The sequence below is a fragment of the Dermacentor variabilis genome, chromosome 1 (assembly GCF_050947875.1).
Source record: "Dermacentor variabilis isolate Ectoservices chromosome 1, ASM5094787v1, whole genome shotgun sequence".
NCBI classification, from domain to species: Eukaryota; Metazoa; Arthropoda; class Arachnida; order Ixodida; family Ixodidae; genus Dermacentor; species Dermacentor variabilis.
The window spans coordinates 114,688,564-114,703,719 of NC_134568.1; the positions used below are offsets into that span (position 1 = coordinate 114,688,564).

Genomic DNA, 15,156 nt, shown 5'->3' on the forward strand with positions numbered 1-15,156 from the left:
CTTGGGGGTGACCAAACTAAAGACGCAGACGCAATCCATGCGCAGCGCGTTATGCTCAGCGGCAAAATTCGACGCTCTACAGTCTAGCGTGGCTGGTGCGGAAATAGAACATATCCTATCTCACACCGGAGCCACTGCAGCAGGGTGCATCGTGCACTAGCTTGGCTGACCAGCAGCATGCTGGCCTACAGTCAGGATTCACTGAAGTGAGCATACTGAGTGTGCGCCTTTAACAAACAACATAGCGCTCGCTCACCGCGCACTTGCGTTGCAGCAACAACTGATCACCGCACTGCTGTGGGCCACACTGAACGCGCTGAACTATATGGAGGGCACAGTTTTAGTGATCTTAGCATCTCCAGCATGACGTATCCGACTGTGCCATCCACTGCCTGGCACGCTGGAAATGCGCCTTTAACCTTAGCTGCCTTAGACTGAGCAGCCAATTATCACCACCTGTAGTAAAGGATGGGAAGTAGCTAAGGTTTGGTGTAAAGTGCACATTATATCATGGCCGAGCTCTAGCCATGGTAAAGTTTTACTCATTTCACTCTGAGTGGCATCACATTCTGGCATAGTTTTCCATTGCATCTACACCATTGCTGCTGTGCCACATTCTCCTTTGTGACAAATGCAGCACGTGGTCCCAGCTGACAGCATTTCTGGTGCCGTGTCAAGGCTTTAGTTCATCTACTTCAATGCGCCCAATGTAGAGATGCACAAAATGTCTCGAAGGTTATGCACCACCAGAAATGATTGCTAGATAATATTGCCCCGGAATACAACTTACAACTTATCTTTGCTTTTTGGGATCCATCACAGCCGATAGTATGTATAGTCATCCTGGGAAACCATTTCGCAAGCAGATCTTAAACGTGTAAGTTACTGTGCTCGCAAAATGTAGCCTGTGCAGCTTTGTCAAGTGCAGTTAATTTGCATGCTTTGTGCATATTGGATGGTCTGCTTCGCACTTCCCCACTGCTGTACGGTGCACGCTTATGTAATGAAAGCTGGGACGGGAAAGATGTGCTCCGTCTTCCTCAGTGCGATGTCGTATAATGCACTGTTATCGCTTGTGTTCGGGTATGTGTTCAGGCAGCCGTCCGCCACACAATGCGTCAGTGCTCTTGCAACAGCTGAAACCACATGCACGACAAGAAGGCGCTCTGAGGGAGACACCCATCAACTTGCAACTGCTGAGTGAATGATGCGCCTGGGCACAACTGAGAGATCAGCAGTTGCATACAGTTCTAAGACTTTCACCATATCTGCATTGCTACTGCTCACCACCAGGTGCACACATCGTCTGATTAGGCGAAAGGCTGCTAATGAGAAAATTAGACAGTTATCAGCCCTGCGGCTTTGCCAAGATTACTTTGATAGTATATGTTATGCGTTTATAGCCAATTTAGCCAAAGTGAAATTTCACTGCAGTTGGCCTTTAATCATGATTTATGATTCTGCTTGCAAATGGATGCTGTACAAACAATCTAGTAAGATGGTGTTTTCTGTTATACATTTTTAGCATGTTCTCAAAAGAGGTATAAAGTTGCACTGTCACATATTGTCCAGGCTTCGTTTGAACTTTGGCAGCCAATACAAGCAAGAGCATGAACAGGTGGGGTCCCATAGAGCATTAAAAAATTATGGGGTTTTTTTACATGCCAAAACCACTTTCTGATTATGAGGCACGCCGTATTGGAGCACTCCAGAAATTTCAACCACCTGGGGTTCTTTAACGGGCACCTAAATCTAAGCACACGGGTGTTTTCGCATTTCGCCCCCATCGAAATGCGAATGCCGTGGCCGGGATTCGATCCCGCAACCTCATGCTCAGCAGCCCAACACCATAGCCATTGAGCAACCACGGCGGGTTCCATAGAGCATGCATGCGCTTAATGATCGGTCAAACAAAAGCTTCATTGGGTAATAATTTACAAAGTGTCTAAAGCTACGTCGGACGTACATGTGAGCAGTCCAGTTTGTCGTCTTAAGTGCACGGCAGATCCCATAAGGAGGTAGCTCTTCCACAACTGCATTCTGCAATGCTTTGCGCTACCTTCAGAGTACAGTGGTTAAAATGCGCACACAGCTGCTTATCACAAGCGTATACATTCCCAACATCAAATGTGCGAGGTGGAATCCTGCGCAAATAAGCAGGAAAATATTGAGCCGTAGCCCACTTTGATGGCAGTCAGTGCTAGCATGGCGGAGGGCTTGCTATTCTAACAATAGAGGCGTTTAGAATTAGTTCTAGGCATTAGATACGTTATAGGACAAAAGGGTTGAGCAGAGTGTACAGTAGAATGCGGCGGAAGACAGCACACTTCCTCTCTACTTCCCTCCTTTGCATGCATGAGATAGAGCCACTTTCACTCGCACATACAGCATACGACATGTGGCGACGATTTTATCATCCTTGGGCTTTATACGGAACCTCACGGTGACGCCGACGACATAAATGCACTTGGAGTGTCCATATAGTTGCTATCGCAATAAAATAATGCGTAAAAATTTCGGACAGTTTTCAGCCAGTGGTTAATATAACGACTAAAGGTTCATTCTGGCAACCTCTAGCTGTGGTGTAGTGGTAGAACCTCTGATTGCCATGTTGCGGTCCTGGGTTCGATTCCATGTCGTCCCCCCCCCCCCCCCCCTTTAGAGTGGGTGCCCACGTTGAGTGTCGGCGTCCCTTGTAACCGAGCGAACTAGCTCAACAGCGAGGGATGAAAGATAGTGATAGTGAAGAGAGTGCGAGGAGAAAATGGAGGAAGAGGGTGCAGCGGAACCATGAGGCAGAAAACAGAAGGAGGGTATGGCGAAAATGGGAGAAGAAAAGCATAGTGCCATGCAAGACGTGTTCTGCGGTGACAATTGCTACGAGATGGCACTGGAGTAGTGTGCATCGTCCGTTCACCAATGACATCACCGGTAAGGCATGTAACGAGCGTGTCTACTGATGCCATAATGGAAACAAAGTGCTGCTTGAGCGAAGGTCTGTCTGCGGCGGCTGCTTTGAATCATGCCCACATGTCACACACATGCTACCTCTCACAATCTCCCAATTAGCGAGGCAGTCATGCCACACTTCGCTCTGTTTCAATGTACTGCGCAAGACATTGTCTGCACCAGCCAGTATATTGCGAAATGAAAACATATAGAGCAGTGCTCAAATTTCACAGTAGGGAGTATCATAATCATCAGTGAATTTTTTTTCTTACTTCTTCTCTACGCCTTTTCGCCATTCGCATTTGATACTGGCAAATAACAGCAGGCCTTGCGCCCTCACTGCTGCTCAACAGCAAGATCTATTGCACCATCGGGTCATGCAAGCGAGTAGAATGTGTATGAGTATATTACCTACATTTATTGCACTGTTTCAACACTATGTTCATTCCACTAGTTTTACATGTGCTTATTCTGCTGTTTTTATATGTGCTGTGTAGCATATGTAAGAAAGGAGCAATAAACTTAATTTAAACGTGTGACCTGTAGGTCCAATGCGTGTGGCTGTTCGGCAGTAGTAAGGACGCGCTATTTCCTGTGATCGTGCCTTGTCAAATCTAAGTGGTGAAAAAGGTTTTTGCCTTGTCAGCCAAATTGCTGCAGACAAAGAAAGAATTAGTGAATCGGTTCCAACCCAGGTATCCAGCGCAGCAATTGGAAATTTTACCGCAACGCTAACAAAATGTCGAGTTGCGGTCGTTTCTGTATTTGTAATATTAACTATTGACTGCAAACTGTTCCAAGTTTCTGCCGCATGATTTTTGTTGATTTCAGCATTTCTGAAATACAATTCTTGTGCACTTTACCTATGTTCTGCTCTAACCTTTTCTCTGTAACATATTGAGCACAAACAGCCCCTGCATGTTTCGTTAAAAAAGAGAGCCTTCAGCCCCATTGGCACTGATTGCCATCAAAGTGAGCTACTGCACATATATTCTCCGTCATGTTTGTGCAGAATCCCATCTACATAACATTCACTACTTAGTAGATGAAACCGCATCAAAACAAAAATGTGTATATACGGACATGACCAGAAATGCCTTTTAACGTATGCAGAACTACAACGTCTCATGTGATGACGTAACTCGTACCAATTTTTAGGTTTTTATTAGCGGTCTGCATAGTGGTATGATTAAAGCAGTCTCCCTAAGAAGTGTCAAGAAACAACTGCTTGGAGCAACAAAGCAAGCGGAATGACAAGGGTCATTCGCACCTGTTTGAGAACGAAAGCTAAAGGTGACTTGAAGAGCAGCCAGCAGAGCTAACTGTTCAGGGAAGAGCTCCACTTCTCTGATTCGTGTACATAATGTTTCTGTCAATTTGTAGGTCACACTTTTGATTTCAACGTCTTCATAATTGTGAAATGTTGCAGCGCGGACGCGTTTGCCATGTTGATTGGTAGTGGAGCTCAATTGCATTGGTTCATGTGTGACAAGAACACGTTGTCATAATATCGCATCGAGGGGCACCAAATGGAATACGTTTTTCTTGTAGTGAAAGTATCTTACTGTGAAACATGCAAAGACCAACTAAATACGTTGGACATAATTCCATAAAAACATTGCCGAATCTGTCTAATCTAATTGTAAAAAAAATAGTAAGGAAGACATGTGATGTACCTTTAGCCACAGCCAATATACAATATAGTCAAGTCAAATTATAGCAAAATGAGATATAACGAAATTATCGATCTAACAAGGTAATGAATATAACAACATATCATTCTGGTTTCAACTTTGTTATATAACGAGGTTTTACTGTATATCTAACAGTGACTGCCTTCGCACCCATGTCCATCAGTCCTGTGAAGTAGAGACAAGAGAGAAAGATGAGACAAAAGGGACTTGTTGCTCATGCAGTACGCATGCATCGGGTGCCCTCCAAAGAGTACCTTGCATGCATTGTCAGTATACTGTGTGCTACTAATTCAATTTGTGGATTTTAATTGTTTAAATCAACCAGCATCTTAAAGTAGTAAATGAAAATAAGAAGCTCCCCTTCATGTTTTAAAAGTTTTGTATGGGCTGCAGCATAAAAAACTGATATTAAGTAAGGTTGATAAAGTATCATTTTCGTCCGTTTATGCCAATAACCAAGGAATTTGTTTTATGTCACCAAGTTCTGTGGCGTATTTCTGATGACAGGCATATCTAGTTTTTCCAACAGGAATAGTTCTCTCAGCTTGAAACAGTCTGCTTTATCTTTTGCAAATAGCCAGAACAGGTGAGTCCACGGAATGGCACTGAATTTCATGTTAAAAGTCAGTGCTATCCCATTGTTTTTTTTTCGACTGTCCTTGTCTATTTCGTGCTGTTCGTAAAATTGAGCATTTGCTAACTGGCCCAGCTTAATGTTCATTTTTCTAAAACTAGGCTTTATATGCACTGTCTGGGGTATTCCTGTTCCATTCGTGTATGTGGTGAACCTTGACAAGCGCAGTAATGCGTTCAAGCTCGGCTTGTTAGAGTAGACCAAGAGGGAAATAAATCTTCTTGTTAAAGGGGGTGGTTACCCGGAAACCGAACTTTTTTATTTTTTAAGATAGCCGGATGAAACTTTTAGGGTATGTTCACACCACCAAACTAGGAGTAACTGCAAGGTTTTGTGAAGCTGTGTTTAGTAGTTTCAGAGTTATTGAGGTCTAACTAGGTGGCTGACGTGTATGCCTGAAGAAGAGCCTGGAGAAATCCCAGGACATAGTATGAAGCTGAAATTCACTGTGATGATCTCTTGATAGATATCTGGGGGGGGGGGGGGAAGGGGGGGCTACAAAGGCCTTTTTTTTTAATTTCCCCTCCAAAAAATTTTAACGCAACTTTGAATATGATGTAGCCAGTAATGACCACATTCATCAAATATTAATTGCTTATTATAAATTAATTGCACCAGCTTTCAAAAAAAGAAGCTTGTTACACCCTGGCAAGGTCATTCAGGAACAGAATTTTAAAAAAAAACGGCACACAAATCTGAAGAGTAGTTCTTGAGATATCACCTTCCTCAGCGCCCACTACTAGCAAAAAAAAAAATCTATTCTGAGAAAAGAGGCATTGAAAGTAGAACACATGTTTTTATAAGAAAGCTCCTGCAGAGCTTCTAATAAACTGTTGCGGCTCCAGGCACACCCAGTTTGTAGGATTCTCGACTGGCGACAAACGACAGCCGCTGCAAGTGTCTATGCAGTCGGCATTCACAGCAGATCAGAAGTTCGATGCTCATACAAGCCGCCTATCACGCTTCCGCACACCGAACATCTGCAGTGTCTTCGACTTCGTTGCCGGCATCGCGTGCAACAATGAAAATGAAGGCCACAGAACTAGTGAAAAAAAAAAAAAAAAAGCTGAGAAAATAATCTAAAAGATAGTATGAGGCAAAGAGCACCTCGCAAGCAGACGTCTGTCGAGGCAGATGGAGCAAAGGCCAACAACGGGGCGAGCGTGGCGGGCACAGGATCGAAGGGAGGAGCCGCTGCTTTAGCCCACGCAGCAGCCAATGGCAGGCATACTTTAGCCCGCTGGATTTGAATTCGCTGCTCTGGCCAATCAGCGCTCAGCATCACATGGTGGGAAAATGCCAGTAGTGCCATTATGCAAGGCGGCAAATGAGAAACAAAAGAATTCACGGTCAAAATGACACCAAGATGGTGCGGGCAGGCCGCATGGGCCAGGAATGGCACGCGCGCGAATTGGCTTTCATTTCGGCATTTGCGTGTTTTGCGAGCCACGTCCGCCTCAGAAATGGCTTTTTTTTTTTTTTTTAACTTAGCGGTTGAATTAGGTGCTGAGAATTACAGAACAGGTAGTTTATGAGACATACAACCCAAAAATATTGTTTTTCAAAAATCACCGTGTCCCCCCTTAACTGGACTTGGGCTTGCCCTAGTTACAGTTAAAGTACTAGTTGTGATGTATCATAAGAAGCCAACAAACAAAGATGCCAGCGACAGCATATGGGAAATTGCATGTACATACTTACTAAATGAATTAAATAAATGATAAATTAATGGAAGTGAAAGTGGATGAAAAAACAACTGGCCACAGGTGAGATTCGAACCCACGTCTTCACATTACGTGTGCGATGCTCAAACCAATTGAGCTACCGCAGCGCCATTTTCCCATCCACTTTCCTGGGTATTTATGTTTTATTACTAGAACTAACCTTGGGAGTGTTAGCCAGCGCCACCACTCACAGACCTTGGTAATGTATTGGAACATCCTTTCTGCCCGCAGGCGTCATGAGTATGTGATCTTTTTGAGTGAAGGCGACTGGTCAGTGTTGGCATCAATGTTGCCGTATTTTAGACCCTTGTTATGTAATTAACAAGAAGAAAGAGGGTTAACCGAGGGGCCCGATTTTTGTTAATAATATCATGAGAAGCCAACAAACAAAGACACCAAGGTCAACATAGGGGAAATTACATGTACTTACTAATTGAATTAAAGAAATGATAAATTAATGGAAGTGGATAAAAACAACTGAAGCCATTTGTTTTTTCATCTGCTTTCATTTCCATTAATTTATCATTTCTCTAATTCAATTATTAAGTACGTGTAATTTTCCCTATATTATCCTTGGAATCTTTGTTTGTTGTTTAATAAGAATCGGGCCCCTCGGTTTTTTTTCTTCTAGTTGTGATGTAAGATGTGTCAGAAGATGAAAAAAAAAATGAAGCTTTTTGCAGGTCTATGCATCAGCTTAGCTAAATTATTTATCAATGACCAGTGAAGCTGTCTAACTGTCCGACCAAAAAGAATCATGCTGTCGTAGTGCACTATGCCCTCGGGACACCATAGAGTTTCCGACTAATATTACTAGAGGGGTCTGCAGCTGCGATCATTTGGCCACCATGGGAATGATGGTTAGCGCATGAATTTGTTTGACCTTTGTCCTTGTGGCTACAGATGTTCATGTGGCTTTATTTACTGCACTTTGTCTGCCTTTGTTAGTCTAAATTTCGTAGCACTCCTGTTTTTCTAAATGTAGAAGGCAATGATACTCTATGAACATGCATAATCGCTGCGAATCGTTGCATTTATAACTCAATATTTTGTTGGAAATTACCTATTCTCAAAGTCGCAACATGATTTGAAGCTAGAAGAATGAAGTTTAGGAAAATCCATGTAGTAGCCATCGTTCCCGTGCTGGCTGAACAGCCATGCTTGCAGCTCCCATTGATACTAGCGCCACATTTTCCTCTAGTAATTTTTGTAGGAAACTCTATGCTCGACATTATTTCATTCCTGCGACACACACTGCTCGTTTGATCTCTCTGCCTCTGCTCCTGCTGGGTGCATCCACCTGTTTAATATTTACAGTTTCGCTACGCAGTCTTCAGTGTCCACACAGGCTCACAGAGGGATTCAACGATGCCTGCTCAAGGTTTCAGCTCAAAATATTTTTTTCCCGGCTTGTAGCCAAAGCTTGTAAATTAATTTCAGCTGTTCATAAGGCATTCCAGCAGGCCCTGCAGGTTAAAAAATTTTTAAATCTTTTATGCTGCACATAAATCACCTGCACACTTGAAATTGCCCTCATAGATACTGTGCAATATCCTGTGTACATCCTGCAAATTTTCACTCCAATCTGACTTGATTTTCGAACAACTATCATTTTAGTCTTTCCGTGATCTATGCAATGTACCTCCAATTATTGCAACTTTGACTATTCAGTTAATTTCAATTGAAGTTTTAGTTCTCCTACAGAAATTGTTTCAAACATCCCAGTGGGTTTCATTTGCAATTAGTGAGTCTTCAATAATTTCTTGCAACCTCCATAATTAACTCGGATCTTTATCATTTTCCTCGCAGACAAGATGCAGTCCTACCCATATTCATTTCTGCAAGGTTTCATCCCAGTCTCATCTTTAGGGCTTTTATATTTGGCATGGACACTTTTTCAAGCATGCTTTTTTGGCACATGATTTTTCCGGATGAGAGAAGCAATCTTAGTAGTGTCAACTTTGCTTTAAATCTGTAAATGGCTGAACAAATAAACTTTTAAAGGAGGTATTTCTGGATTATTTAGCCTGCAAAAATTATGCCTACAGACAATGTTAGAAAAATCCACACTTAAGGTAATTAAAAATGCGATTATTGATGGTGCAACCAGCCGCATTGCAGGAAAAGCATATGAAAGTGCTTCGAATTCATTATCTCTGCGCAGGATGGGTGCATGTTAAGTGTGGTTATATTAGCCTCATTGGAAAGTTCTGCTGGGAAAATTTAAAGGGACCCTGAACCACTTTTTATCGAAGTGGAGAAAGGCATCTGAAGTGAAAATAGGCTGTTGCAGAAATACTTTGCCGCAAAAAGTACTTTAATGCATTCAGCAGAAGTGAAGTTATTGGCAATCAAACACGGCCTCCGCTGTGCTCCCGTTCCTTCTTGAATGCCTTGCCCTGCGAAGGCCATGGTGCAGTGAGGCATGCCCACAATGCTCCGCCTTCTAATGTCACCATGGCGCACGAAATAAATTCCAAGCTCTTGAAAAACACTAAACACATATCTGCCGAATTTTTACTGTTACTGTTTTCCCAGTCACTTTCCTCAGGAATTCTCCCTTACGACTGGAAGTGTGGGAAGGTCATTCCAGTTCACAAAGCAGGCAACAGAGACTGTCCGTTAAATTACCGCCCCATATCTCTAACCAGTGTGTGCTGCAAACTCATGGAACATATCATATACTCTCAGGTCATGCATTTCCTTGATTCTAACAGCTTTTTTAATCCCTCTCAACACGGATTTCGAAAAGGCCTCTCATGCGAATCCCAACTAGCCCTTTTTCTTCACGACCTGAATGCTAACCTCGACACTAACCTACAAACAGATGCCATTTTTCTTGACTTCACCAAGGCTTTTGATAAAGTACCACACAAGCGTCTGCTAATGAAGCTCTCTCAACTAAATCTGCCACACGACGTTCTAAACTGGATCGCCCAATTTCTGACTAACCGCTCTCAGTTTGTTTCCCTTAACAATGTCAAGTCTGACTCGCTCCCTGTAACGTCCGGCGTGCCGCAGGGATCTGTCCTCGGCCCACTTTTATTTCTAATATATATCAACGACTTGCCTAATAATTTATCATGTAACATCCGCATGTTCGCTGACGACTGTGTTATCTACCGCAAAATAACTAACATATCTGACCAAACAGCCCTACAAAATGATCTTAATAAAGTGTTAGACTGGTGTAACCGCTGGCTAATGACCCTTAATCCTAACAAATGTAAATTAGTTTCCTTCCACCGCCGCAAAAACCCACTCCAATTTCCTTATAAAATCGCTAACATACCAGTTGGAACAAGTGAATCCTATAAATACCTTGGTGTAACATTAACCCCTGATCTTTCCTGGCGCACCCATGTCACGAATATCATTTCATCGGCTAACCGATCATTAGGATTTCTAAAACGTCATCTGCGTCACTCACCCTACCACGTAAGACTTTTGGCTTACCAATCGTTAATTCGACCCAAACTTGAATACGCATCACCAATCTGGAGCCCTCACCAAGTTTATTTGATTAACGCTATCGAAGCAGTGCAAAATCGTGCTGCTCGCTTCATTCATTCTTCTTATTCATATGATATCAGTGTGTCATCCCTTAAGAATGACTCTGGTCTGCCCACTCTTTCGTCTCGCCGCAGGATCGCCACACTATCACTTTACCACAAGTTTTATCACAGTTCTTTCAGCCATCCACCTTACATCGCTCCCGCCGCTCGCACATCCCCCCGCACGGGCCATCCACTTCAAGTCACCCGACCCCGTTCTGGCACCACTACTTTTTCTGCATCATTTTTTTGCCGCGCAGCTTCAGAATGGAATGGCCTTCCCCACGACATTGTTTCAATCACCTGTCCATCACGTTTTATTCAAAGTGTATCCATATACCTGTCTTGTTAAATACCTGTGGCATTTGTAACATCTCTGTACAACCCACCCCTTATGTAACACCCCCTTGTGGGGTCTTTAAGGAAATAAAGTGAAGTGAAGTTCAAATTTCATTTTGGATGTTAACATAGATGCCACGACTTCCACCTTTGGTGCCTACGACGCGCTAAACATAAGCCAAATGTGGTTGTCCTCAGCCAGCCACAGTGTGCTTAGCTAGTGGACTCGTGGCAGCACCCCACGGCAGCCACAGTATCTACAACATGTAGCCGACCGCAGCTTGATGTCAGCTATCAGCCAATCACAGCCATCTAAGGTAATGATGAAATAGTGCAGCCGATGATGAAATAATGCATCTAGAAGAGAGTGAGGACAGGGCCTTCTGTCGAAAAGAGAGCATTTGAGAGAAAGATGACTTTTCAATCTGCTTGCGAGCTCCACACACTTCATGCAACAGCAAAACTTGGCTGAGATGTTCACAGCAGCATATGCTACCCGCGGACTGTTATTTCACCAAGCCCGAGAGGTGGTTCAGCGCCCCTTTAACAAGTCTCTTCTAATTATTTTCCTTTTTTGCACTGTCGGTGATCTGAGTAGCACTTTGTCTACATTATTACTAAAAAGGATCATCCATATTGTCAGCAGTGGATGATAAGAAAAATAAAATAGAGTGAAAGGAATCCTTACATTACAGTGGCTCTGCTTTCATATGCTACTGAATGCTACTATAAGTGAGAAAAAAATATGTACTGTTGCATATCTGCACTGCTTGTTATTTTGTAAAATACAATTACAGAGACTGATTGATCCAACAGCACATGTGACATGTACAAGTGCCGTCATTTGCCTTTCCATGCACTTTGCTTCAAGGTGACCAGTGTTGTTAGGCATAATGGCGTCTGCTATGGCACTACTTGATGTTCATATAACAGGAAAGCATAATGGGCCATGACATGCAACATGAATGTACTACTTCAGTTCCATTCTTGGCATATGTAAATATTTCATTGGGTTTTAGATCATTTTACTTTTTTTTTTTCAACCACACAGGTGTTCCAAAGCATGTTTCTTAAAGCTACTTTGAAGGTGTTGCAAACCTGGAGGAGTGTATCACCTGTCTTGCTTTCTTTTTTCTAATAGCTACAGTTTCTCTTAGGGAGTTTAAGTCATCACAAATGCAATGAGGCTACTACATCAAGTAATTTTCAGAATTTAAAAATATGCATTAGTCTTATGTACATAAATGTATTTTGCGATTAAGGGTGTGGCACACTTTAAGTTTTTTGCCAGTTTGTATAAGCTGTTTATTTTCATCCTATAGCACATTCTAAACAATATATGGTCATGCTAATATGATTATCTTTACATATTGACACATGTACTTATTTATCCTTTTCTCTATGACTGCATTTCATCTCCTAATAATTTACATTTAAGGCTCAGTGCAAGACATGCCTGCATGATTGGAACTTACTCGACTGTTATCATTGATTCTACCTGTTGTGTATGCTCTCACTGAACCTTGTGTAATCAGATTGTATGCACAACATGAATTGTGTAGTACTTTCTGGAAGTCGCGAAGGCACCAGCGATTACGCTGGAACATTCGATAAGTCATGTATAAAAGCCCATGTGCTTGACTCGCAAATCAGATTTCCAACGATTGCTGACTGTGCTCGCCGCTATTATTGGGCTTGACTGTTGCTTGTTCTTTTTCTAGGTACAAGTTCGCCCAATGAAAAGTTGCTTTTGTGATTCACAGTTTTCACTACTGTGTTTGTCACGGTCACTACAATGTGACAATATTCTTGAAAAACTTGCCCTGAGAAGTTTATCTTCTCACGTGCCCAATTTTGATGATTTCTTAGTTTTAGAGGAACCCTAGCTCGGGTTCTGCTACAGGTACCGGTTTAATTCTCATTTTGTTAAAAAGATGGACTCTTGTAGACTGAAATAAGACGGTCTGTTTGCCTATAACTTTGATCCTGAGTGTTCTAAATCTTTCTTTTTTGTTGTATTACATGTACTGTTAATTCCAAATCCAATACTTTCATATCCAGTACACCAGTATTTTTCATTTTACTTATAGTTGTGTAGCTAAGCCACCATCAAACAACAAACAAGAAATTTCAGGCACCTTGAAAACTACCTTCTGTACAAGGAAACCGAGTGCACATTCGAATTCAGCACATTAGAATATATAATGGGTGCAGGTTTCACCAATTTATATTTATAGATAAAGCACTTTAAAAAGAAGAATGCCCCTTAAAGGGACGCTAAAGTGAAGTTATATTATAGGTGTGAATTGTAGACCACACTGTATAGATCCCTGGCACACTGTTCTCGTGGGATCCAGAGCTATCATTTATTATTAAAGTGCAGGAAGAGAGGAGGCGGTTAGTGAATCCATTGGCACTGGCATGAACTGCTGTAAGCCACGATTCAGTATAGTAATACACGTATGTGATTGGCTGATGACTTCACGTTTTTGTTGACTTTTCCAAAATTGCGTTTTCATAGAAAGCACACTTATGTCATATTTGTAGTGGCCTCAGCACAATGCACCAACAAAAAAGTTGTGGCACTAGTCTTATGAATGGCCTTATGTGAAACTCAACGTGGGCCTGGATAATGCAACGATTCTATTCCAATGCTTTTCCTTTTTGTGCTTTGTCAACGGTTCGAGCGATGCCCCACCTATGTTATTGCGAGGATTGGCCAGCTGTGAGCAGTAGGTGATGAGAAAGCAATAGAATAGAGTGAGAGGAATCACTACATCACCTGGACTTCTTTCAGTATGATCTCCTGTGGTGTACACTCTGCACCCTAGCTTGTGCCTTAACACCATGTCAGAAAGGTGAATTTAAAACCATGTAACAAGCTTTGTTGTGGAGGGATACGCAGGGGATGCTGCATTCATATACACCAGACCAAAATAGTCTGTGAGATGTTGTTTGTGTTTTTTGAATGCAGAAGCTACCCTCAATCTTCAGTGCAGGCTTCCTGTATGCACTGAAGAGAGGCTTCACTCAATGAAAGTGCCATGTGCCAACTGCTTTGCATCCAGGCATCTTCTGGTGCACCTTCATATTGGCAAATGCTGGCCCAGAGTAACAATGATGAGCCAAGTCAAAGGCTTTGTGTGACTCTGGTAGCTGCTATTGTTGTAGTCATCATCAGCGCCTTCCTCACAATTGGCTTATATAATTATGTTGTTGGGAGTGTAGTAAGTACAAACAAGCTTTTTCCAACCACCATTTCTTGAGAAACATACATTTAAATGAGCTTAAAACATGTAAAATGTGATATTGGGAATCTAGATTGAAATTTTTGGATGCAAGTAAAGTGTATAAAACTGCCTTTAGTGTCCCTTTAATTGCAGTGTTGCAGCAATGCATTATATAAATTGGAATATGAGATGATTGCAGCATTATTGAGTTCAGTCTTAGTGCAGTCCATGTGAAATATGATTAGATAAGAGCATTTGACATCTTCGTCACAATATGCTGCCTCAAGACAATAGGTTAACTTCTATAGCCTGCACGGGCTGTTAGTTCAGCTTGTGTTGCTGTATTGGTGTGTTCCTATTTTATCAACTGTCAGCAGAGTGAGTGAGTGGTCAGTATGGTCAATGTACATGTTTGCAACATTCACTGATTCAACTTAATTTCATGCATTTGTTTCAGTAGCAAGAGGATTTAATGCAATGGTATCTACATGTTTTCTTTCTCTCACTGTGCAGTGTGAGTGGCTGCTAGGGGATCGTCGACCTAAGCCTGTGGACTTACAAGTTGGCCTTGACACCAGCAGTGGTATATACAGGTCCATCGTCAGTAATCCTGTGGTGCAGCTGGGCCTGTGTTCACCAAAGACTCTCTTAGGTGTGTGGAAAGATTCCAGTGTTTTTTAATTATGCTGTTACTTTGGGTTACTCAGTTGTGAACACAGTTTAATGGCATGCTATGATCAAGGGAAACACCAAAGTAGGACAAGTCTCTGGCTAAGGAATAATAATAATTATCAAAATGCTCTCAGGCTCAAAGGGAAAATGTACTGACTTCTCGATTGTATGTTGAAGAGTCAAGCTTGGATAAAAAATTTAACCCAATTAATTTCCAGCATTTGACTGATTAATTCATAGATTGGCTGCCTTAATATTTCTTTTATTTTCCACCATCCCGTAGAGTTATTTATTTTGTTATTTATTTAAATACCACTCACCACGGTAGCCCAGTCACTATGGCATTGTGCTGCTGAGCCT

The 15,156-nt window shown here is 42.1% G+C and overlaps 1 protein-coding gene across 1 annotated transcript in view; it reads left to right on the forward strand.

The window, feature by feature from the left end:
* Kpc2 (Kip1 ubiquitination-promoting complex subunit 2) overlaps window positions 1-15,156 on the forward strand; it is a 75,862-nt gene that overhangs the window by 13,905 nt on the left and 46,801 nt on the right. Inside the window, exon 9 of the mRNA XM_075693597.1 lies at window positions 14,638-14,776. Within this exon, the coding sequence (XP_075549712.1) occupies window positions 14,638-14,776 (139 nt within the window). The remainder of the gene's footprint in view (window positions 1-14,637; window positions 14,777-15,156) is intronic.